This window comes from Aythya marila (assembly GCF_965140915.1).
Source record: "Aythya marila genome assembly, chromosome: 2".
Taxonomy (NCBI): domain Eukaryota; kingdom Metazoa; phylum Chordata; class Aves; order Anseriformes; family Anatidae; genus Aythya; species Aythya marila.
This window is the reverse complement of record NC_139043.1, coordinates 112,458,960-112,469,084: the sequence shown is the minus strand read 5'-3', so window position 1 is coordinate 112,469,084 and position 10,125 is coordinate 112,458,960. Positions and strand designations below refer to the sequence as shown.

Sequence of the window (10,125 nt, the reverse complement as noted above, 5' to 3'; positions counted from 1 at the left end):
GCGCTGCGCCTCGTCGCCTGGCTGCTAAGGAAATTTAGCTGCCTGGTGCAGGAAGTTGACCTGTGAGATTCACCCTACCTTCAGAAAAATCCAACCACAAGCCAACCTTGATTGCTAGTTTAGTTTTCACCCATGAACCAAACGGATATTGCAGGTATGAAGCACAGAGGAAGGAGCATCTTTGGCTTCTCTGTACCACTATTACCGCACGTGCAACTATTAAACATATTCCCTATTTGATGCTCTTCAGGCCATAGGGAAACTGAACACCAGCTGCTGGTTCTCCTTGCAAGGTGGCTTACGTGAAGAGGTCTCACAAAGCGCTCTCTGTCACCGTTTTTTATTGCCATGCAGGATCCCCAGCAGAAACCGAGGGTACTTAAACAGGAGCGAATAACTCACAGGTGGCTGCCCTGTACTGTGTTCAAGTTTACTTTGTTCACTTTTGTGTCAATGCTATTTCACGGCAGTAAAACACTGTATTTAAGGCTATACATACGTATACATTTAATGGCTCTAGGTGAGGCTGTACCACTGACTAGAAACGGCGCCTCCCAGTGATTTGCAGGACGACAGCAGGCATCCCCAGCTGAGGTCTCTCTCTGGGATCCATCTCCCGTGGCACCTCTCTCCAGGATGGCTGGGTGAGCTCATGAGGAGCCGTGGCAAGCAGCCCTTCAGCCACCTGTGCCTCCTCATACCCCTTAGTAAGGGGCTGACTGCCACTGCCTGCTTTGTGGCGCCGGGTGCCAGCATGAGGAGGGCCAAGACAGATCCACTCTTGTTCTGGTCTGCTGCAAACAGGCCTCAAATGGACTGTGGAAGCCGGAGAGGATGACACAAGCCCAAGTTAGCTTGCTTTAAATGGGTCTGGGTTGCTTTGAACTGCATACTGATGTGGGCCTGTACTTCAGCTATGCAGTCTGTCTCTGGGATTTCCCAGCCCTATGAAAAACTTTCATTCTCTGAACTCAGTCATGGTGCTGTTAGATCCTACTTACCAGAATTGCTAGCTTTAAAAGACAATGTGGATGATTTTTTTTTTTTTCAAAGTCGATTCCTCTTTATGAAGTTTGCAGAATGCTTTGAACTCCTTCAGTGAACTGAGCTATTGAAGTGCAAAGTGATATAATAGCTAAAAGCACTGCTGTTGAAATATGGAAAGCCAAAGAATGGTTTTGACTTGTTCAGGTTTGATGAGGTTACTGGACGCAGTGTGCAAGGTAAAGCAGATCAGGTCAGACTGGGATTCACCAGGACCTGGAGCATTAGTCTGTCGAGATGTGTTTCTAAACGCCATCTTAGCCAGCATTAATTTCAGGATAGATATGGCCTCGCGGCGTATGCTGCTCCCAGGCATCATGCAGTTCTGCTATCTGGGAAGAAACATGTCTTTCACACCTGAAACAGTTACTGCTGATTTTTCATTAAAAAATCGTTCCTTCTTCTTCGGTGTAGTCACACGTCTTTTAAGCCTGTCTTCAAATATAACCCTGTTTGTGTTTTCCCTCACCAGTGGAAGGATAGCCTCCTCTAACCCATTCCATTGGAGCAAGACACATTTTTTTAAGTGCAATTTCTAGATCCTATCTAAATTTCATTTAGTTATTTCCAGGCAAAGAGACATCACAAAGCCTATTATTATTTAAATGTCTCACTTGAGCTCTTAAATTGACTTTGTAATGTGTCCTATCTGTACTATAGCTGAACCTTTTTGAAAGATATTATTGCACACACAGTATTCAAATCACAAGAACATGCGAATCTCAGACTATTTCGTACTTTAACTGTACCTTATGTATAATTAACACTTTAGATATAATCATTTCTCTGATGTTTAGCGATGCCTCAGTCCTTTAGTATGATCTCTTACTAAAGTCTCCTCCTGTGCAAAATACTAATGAAGCCATCAGGCCTCTAGAGAAATTAATGTTAGCAAATCTGCTTCAGGATCAGGGCCTCAGTTACGCAATATCATAATTTTTCTGCATGGTGTTTCAGGTGGCATTCTTTTTTTTTTTTAATGTCTACAGGAAATTGTAGCCATAAAAGCGTAAGCATAGGCAGGGGGACTCAGAATAATTCCTAAAACTAGTCTTAAATGCATTTTGAATTGATTGGGTCTCATGTTGATTTAATAACACATTTACGCAGCAGGCTGCAAAATCCCCAGTATATTTATTCCATTGCTAATAAAATGATTTTTAAAGCACTTCAGATCATCATCAATTCATATCTACGCTAACATTTGAATTGGATGTGTATGAAAAAAAAACAAAAAACACCAGTAATTTTAGTATGAATCTGCTAGTTTGCTTTACACTGTAGAATGCATACACCAAATAAAATTCTGAGCCTTATACAGTATGCCTCATCTGAAGCCATTCTAGTCAGCATTTCTTTAAACTCCCCCATGAATTGGCATTCCTTCTTCCCACATGTGACTTGCCTTTATATGAATGGTCTAATTTTCAGAATAAATATTTACAAATCCAGTGGAAAACAACAGGAGATGCAGTGATCATTTCAGAATCAGATGCTAAATACCTACCTTTCTTTCAGGTGAGGGGGGAAGTTGAAATAATATATTTGGTACAGGTGACATCTGTGCATCTCACATTTTCAAAGAGAATGCAGTTCCTGCCTTAGTGGTAAAATCCAAACAATCTTTGCTTGTGCAGGGTATTGTAAGGAGATCTGAGCATCCTGGAAACATTTTTTGTTGCCTGGGAACCTAACTATCTGCACCTCCCTAAGGTGGGCCAGCGACTGGATAGTACCTAAGCCACAAGTAATAGAAAATGCTATAAGAAGGTGTAATGTATAGAAGGAATTCCTATTATACAGAAAAGCAAACAAATAAAACCCTACAGATCAATCTGACCCCCTTCTATATATTTGTTTGCACTGTTAGGAAAAGGAGGAGGAATTAAATAGAGACCTAAACACGGAGAATCAGTAGCAAAATTTGTGTGAGTTCAGGACAGCGTAAGAGTTTTTTCAAAGGTCCACTGCTGAAGGCAACACTGCACAATTTGGTAAACACACAGGAAGGTGAGGAAGTGAAATAACAGACTAGCTTGGCTGAATCATACGATCTTCAGTGACATGAAAGAATTAAAAAGTAGGTCAAATTACATATAGAACATGTACAGACAACACAGAAAGATAAAATCCCAAAATGTTAAACCATTGGAATTAAAAGATAGCAAGGAAGCTGGAAAATGGCATAGTGAGAAGAACAGGGAAAAAACTGTTCTGGAATTCCAGAGAGGGAGAAATCTATTTAATCATCATCACCCAATCACTGATGATGCTGAGACACCGGTATTCCTAATGTTATTTTTTAACCTTGGTCTTCAATTTAAGAAAGCAGATGTGATTTCACTGCTAGCACCATTGACAAAGGACTAAAAGCTTAGGCAAGGAAAATGAAGAAACTGCCTGGAAAATACTTAGATAAGTTAAAGCTTTTTGGATAGACTGGACCTGATGAAATTCCCGTATGTTTCAAGCAGTGTTAGAGCTGCAGCTTGTTTTATCTCTGAGAATAAAGAAGAATGAGGGAGGTTCCAGAAACAAACAAACAAAAAAAAAAACTGATTTGGACAGGCAATCCAACCATTTTTAAGCATACGGAAAGTAAAGCTATAAAATATTAAGCTAGATACATAAAGATATAAAGATATAAAGATATAAGTAGCAGCATGGGTTTGTCAGTAACAAGCAAGAGCAGATCAATCTAGCCCACTTCTACCAGATGGTAACAGGCTTCATGGTCACGGATAGGCTGGAAAAAGTGAGCATCATAGGGTTTCATATAAGTTGCTCTTACATGAAAGGGAAAAAAAATGGTTTAGAGAAATACATCATTTGAGTGCAAAATGATTGGGAAATAATTGGTACTCCCAAGCTGAAAGGATGTATTGAATGGGATTTCATGGAGATCCATCTTGAATCCAGAGCTACACGGCATTTTCATCAATATCTCGGATGACTAAACAGAATGTACTTATTCACATGCAAAGACTGTATCTACAGGAAGAGGCTCCAGCTATGCTGGCATACAGCATTACAATTCAGATGGATGCTGGCAAATTAGAGAAGCTGAAATGCCACTGAATAAGGAGAAACAGAAGGTTCTACACATCCAGAGGAATAATCAACTGCATAAATACCAGGATGGAAAAGCAGTTCTTCCGAGGAGAGATTACGGATCACAAGCTGAACAGTTAGCAGCGTTAGGCTGTCTTACATTATGCTGATGCTGGAATGCAGAAGTAGGAGTATCAAAGATAAGATAATGAAAAAATCATTTTGATCTCTCCAGCCATTGTTACTTAAACTGGAATAGTTTGCTCAGTTTTCAGTCCTGCACTCCAGGATAGTTGAAAACCAGCTCAAAAATAAAGAGGAGAGCAACAAAAATTGCAAAAGATTTAGGAAACCCATCCTACAAGGAAAGGTCAAAGGGACTGGTGTTCATTGGCCTGAAGAGGAGAGAGAGGGCAGACAGAGGTATTTCATGTACGTAAAGAGGAAAGAGAGAATGAACTTGCTTTCCATGTCTACCAGTTAGGTTAGGTATTAGGAAACTTCCTGCTTGCAAAACCAGTTCAGTAAGGATTGTACATTACTCAGAGGGACCAAAATCCCCGTCACTGCAGGTCTTTAAACATCTTCCTGCAATACAGCAGGGACAGCTGATCCGCACTTGAGATAAGAGGAGGAACTAGACAGCCTTTCAAAATCCCTTCCAGCACTATTTTCTTCATCTGCCCTGGCTGTAACTAAGGCAGGGATTATCCTTTGTTCTTTGTTTTCAGATTTTGCTCTAAATACTAGGTTTAGCGACAGGCCATGAAGAGTAGTCTTAGGAGCAGCTGTAAATACGTAAATCTTCTTGTCTTTCATGCCCCTTCTGCAAGCCTATTAAACTGCCTAGTGGCACAGTAACTTAACAGTACGCATACTAGATCCCATGTGCTTCAGAAAGCAATTTCCATTTAAGCTCCCTGTCTCGATACCAAATTTGATTGGAGACAATCTGAAGACAGCCTTCAAAAAAGAAGCCCTTTCAGAAGGGTAGTGGCATTCCACAACTGTAAGCCGATGGAGTTTGTTATCCCAGATGTATTGGCATGGCTCACCACACAACCTTGCACACCAGTATTATCCATTCACAAATGGTGGTAGAACAATTATATTTAATAATCATCAAGATTCCCATCTCCCAGACCAAAACAAAAAAAAAAAAAAAAAAAAAAAAAGACAATATAATCCCAACAATTCTTCAGATTTCCCAGCTAGCATTTGCTTTGTGTGTCTCCAGAAGGTTTGATTTGTGTTCGGTTTGCTTTTAATTAAAGAAAAAGAAAGTGGCATCATGATTCTGCTCTCATTCAAATTTAACTAAAATGTGGTATCCTCCCCTGAAATTAAAGCTATTATACACCAGTGTACACAGATCCACATGAGCAGGAACAGATCCCTGATGTATTTATACTTTACGAAAATAACATAAATACCTCACATCAAACAAACACTGCATACCCTTTTAATATAGTGATCATTTATGACAAAAGAACTTGGAAATAAAGGTATGCTGCTAAAACCTGCATAAATTATTCAACAGAACAATAAGGCAAGATAATTATTACTGGATTCATTCAATTGTTCCGTGTTTTCTGCTTTCCAAAGAAGGTTCTGCAACATACAGAAATTGTTTATTGTTTTATCTCAGCCCTCATCTTTGCAGCCTCCCTGTTCAAGGGTTTTCAAGTAACACATACATTTCTGAAATGGACAGAAAAGAAGCCAAGCCAAAAATTTCCAGAAAATTATCTTAGGAGACTACACTAAATATCAGCTGCCTGAAAAGATGTTATCTTGTGAATAGCATAAGTGAGTTCTTATACCAAAAGTTTGTCTGTGTGATGTCAATGTTCATTACATTACGAATCTGATATAAATAACACAAAAAATGTTAAGGTAAATGTTTTTAATACAAGAAAATTAGTGCACTTAGATTTCATTTGTACAAACATTTGTATGCAAATGCAGTCCTCCTGAGATGCATCTAATAATTCCAAAGTCAGGTAATTGTTTTAACTTTATATTAAAACTATGAAAATATAATATAAATGTGTCAAAACATTTGGCAGCAACATTTGTGTAATAAAAAGGATGCTTAAATACTGTGTTCTGTGATTACAGGCTCCCTTTTACAATCTTTTATGTTCCTTTGCAATAGTTAATATTTTCTGAAGAGGAAATGAAATAATAAACAATATTTCAGAATGCACAGCAGGTTCTCTTCTTACTTTCATTTAGATCCACAACATCTAAGTCATATAATACACAGGACTTCTGTAAAACAAATAAAAGCAAACATTTAATTAAGATAACTGCAGTACAATAGTTGAAAAACTTGAATTTTCACATATTTTAATATGCAAAAGACTCGATGGGGTCACTGGATATATTTTTCCTTTAAATGTTTAAATAAAAGATTGGAGTTTTCTAATAAATTAGAGGGAGACTGATGCCCATGCAAGTCACAGCTCGATGTATTTAAATTCTATAGCTGCCTCAAAGGTCTCTTCTTATTCTGAAGGTGACAGAGGATAGAAAACATCTTTTGAGGAGACACTACATACCATATGAGCTGATCCTGTAAATTTTTACTCACGTGAATTATTTAAGAGGTACAGGTTCTTCTGATGACTGCACTGATTTTCACTGATTTGGTGTTAACTACCCTAATCTTTGAAGTATTGAGCATGAGGTGCAAAAATCCAATTGAAAGGAATAGGGAAATATGGATCAACAGTACTCATTAGAAAAAGGCATAGATTATTATTTGTCAAAAATGGTATTGAACTGGTTTGTGAAATTCACTACAGTTCTCTACTTTGTTACTTGTGTTTTTGTTTTTTTTTTAAACAAACAAACAACCAAAAAAAAAAAAAAACACAAACAGAAATGGCTCCAAATGGAAGCAACCTAGTCTTTATCAGGATAGAAGCATCGAAATAGCACTCCACCCTTGTAAAACATTTATTTACAGATTGCAAAAGCAGATTTAAAAAAATAAAATCAGCAAAACCAGCACTCTTCCTTTCGGCAATAAACTTAACTAGATAATTACTGCTGACCAGAGAAACAATCAAAACCAGTTGTGCAATAGAGTACTAGTAAATGTTGCAACTTTGGACTCTAAAAATATGAATATTGAATCCTGAACTCACGGACAAAGACATTGAGATTACTGTCACATGCTTTGAAAAAAGAAAAGTCCAAACTTTTCTACTTGCCATTCTGCTGTATGCTTCTTGGCAGGTTTACCCAGTGTATAATGATATACAGAGAAGTAAGCGCAACCACTGGAATCACTGCATTCCTCTCTCAAACCAAACTTAACAGCCATAAACAACCATTTCTCACAATAACAAGAAGGTTCCAGAAAGGACAGATATCTGAGCTGGAATTCATGAAATTCAAAGAACAGGAAAAAAAGGAAGAAGAAAAAAAATTGCATCATGTAAGACAATGGCAGTCATGATTTACAATCCAGAAATTCCACATACAGTGTCACAGAGCAGGCTGACTATATCCAGAAAAGTTCACCAAAAATTATTTAATTGAATCAAAATGAGGGGAAAATAAAGGTTTCCTCATGTTAAAATAAGTACTATTCCCCTATAGCTGAGAATATTTAACACTAACTAAAATTCCAGAGAAGATGCATAATTTTTTTTTGTTTGTTTTCTGCTATGTAGGATGCTTGAATACATACAGTGGCGATTAGGTCTTGTGCTAGGTGGAGACTGTATTTGAGAGTTTTCATGTGTAGACTGTAAAGTATGAAATCCTTTTCAAAAGAAGGAGCAAGGCAGAAACTAATGTAACCAACCATAAACTTGTCACCTCAAGAACATGACACCACTCTGGTTCAGAGATAAGATAGGGAGGAAAAAAGATCTGGAAGATAACAGTACAAAAAGAAATTTAAAATGTGCTCTGTTGAGAGCAAGCAGTAACGCTGAGTGTTGATTACCGTGGACGTAAGCTAAGGAGGTTTCATCTCACACCTTTCTCTTTGCAAGAAGAAAATCAGTCTAGGTAGTAAGAGTGTTCCAGAAAAATAAATATTTGAACAATTCTACTATTCAAGTTTCACTTATTTAACTTCAGAGGAAACAGATAGTTTTGAAGTGTTGAGGGTTATATCTAACTTCATGCTTTCAGTTAAAGGGCAGTGATTTGCATATTCCTTAAACACTGAAAATGCTTATTTGCAAATATTGTACTGCTGGATAGTACTTTTGGGTGGCCAGTAATAGGTACAGCAAGGATCCTCAGGTGATTAATAATGTTGAAATCTATTTCACAATGAAATTGTTCATACCACCTGTAAAATCATTATCTGATAGTAGTTAATCAACAAATTATCCAGGACAGAAAGACAAGAATGGCCTCTCCACCAATAAAGAAGAGGTGACAATTTTGTTTTAAAAGTCATTGAAATGTTGATGACTTTAAGGATCACTTCAGTTTGATAAGACTCGTAAAAGATCTTCATCAAGCAGACAAGCTTGGGATTCATTTAAGCAAATGTGCTAGGCACACATTTTAAAAGTACATATTCATAACCCAAAGAGATACGAGTCCTGCATGAGGAGCTGAAGCAGAGACAGTAGTCCTGCGTAGTGCTGAGATCCAGTCAATCTCTGTGAGAGGTGCGGCACCCTCCTCTCATGAAATTAAGGAGGGCAGGTATGCAAATTTCCCCCATCTCAGAGAACAAGGCAAGCAACATTCCTTGCTCTGGGCTCCCTCCCTCTCAATACATCCTCCTAGATCACATTTCAGCTCAGCCTGTTGAAACTCACTTCCCTACAAGGCAGCCAACAAACAGCAGAAAACAGTGAAAAGGTGAGAATAACCAAAGTGGTATCGAGAAGCTCAAGTTTCTGCTGCAGCATCTTGGGCAGAACAAACCACCAAAGAAACAGACGCCATTCTACTCCACAGTGATTTCAGTAAGACATTGAAACCTACTGGTACAAAACACTAGTTTTTCCTGCTAAATACCATAGCAGACATGTCTCACCCAACAGACAGGCATCTCTTTAAGTGTTTTGAGCTCACTGCCGAATCAGTGGAGAAAATCAGGCAGAATCAGGTGCTGCCCGCAGCCATCTGTCTCTCCTCACTCGCTCTAAGCAGAGGTTGTATCACTCACTGACTTACAGTACCTGACCTCGCTGGAAATCTGCTCAGATTAACAGTGTTAAAACAAGTTGGATTCCCCTACTCTTGGCAACAGTTCTTGATATTTTTATGCTTTTTTAGGTATTTTGGAGACGGGGTTCACCATGGATTTGAAGAATGATACCATTTTTCAACATTTCAATGCCTCTAGTGTGTCTGCTGGAAAACTATTGGCTTTAGAGAAACAAGGACAAGGGGGAACAGGCTAAAATTGCGCCGGGGGGGAGGGGGGGGGGGGGTGGTTTGGTTGGATATTGAGAAAAACTTCTTTACTGGGAGGGTTGTTAGGCATTGGAATCGGCTGCCCAGGGAAGTGGTGGAGTCACCATCCCTGGAGGTCTTTAAAAGACGTTTAGATGTAGAGCTTAGTGATATGGTTTAGTGGAGGACTGGTTAGTGTTAGGTCAGAGGTTGGACTAAGTGAGCTTGGAGGTCTCTTCCAGCCTAGATGGTTCTGTGATTCTGTGATACACAGAAGGGACTGTAACTGAAGTTACTATTACTTGTAACTTCTTGAAATTCTGACAAAGATTAGCAAAGCATAGCAGAGGACCTTGTGCAATGAACTTCATTGGACTTCTGCACCTACACAGCCAAAAGAGAGAGCTCAGTTGTTAAGATCTGTCCTACTATCTCTTTAACCTGTCTTTTCTGCAATTCTAAATTTGAAATTGCTTGTTCAAAATTCAAAACAGTCATCTCCCAACAGGAAGGGCACAAGCAGTATCAGCAAGAGCTGGAGATACGTTAGCAGGGAGAGTGATCAATGTTGGGGCAGGGACAGGAGTAGGAGAGGACCAAGAGAGGATAAGACACAATGGGATTCCACTGCTGCAGAACACTCCCATC

The 10,125-nt window shown here is 38.9% G+C and overlaps 1 protein-coding gene across 1 annotated transcript in view; it reads right to left on the bottom strand.

The window, feature by feature from the left end:
• Positions 1-5,909: 5,909 nt before the first annotated feature.
• Positions 5,910-10,125, bottom strand: part of LOC309875332 (ras-related protein Rab-10-like) — a 30,602-nt gene continuing 26,386 nt past the window's right edge. Inside the window, exon 6 of the mRNA XM_082754664.1 lies at positions 5,910-6,369. Within this exon, the coding sequence (XP_082610790.1) occupies positions 6,295-6,369 (75 nt within the window). The 3' untranslated portion in view covers positions 5,910-6,294. The remainder of the gene's footprint in view (positions 6,370-10,125) is intronic.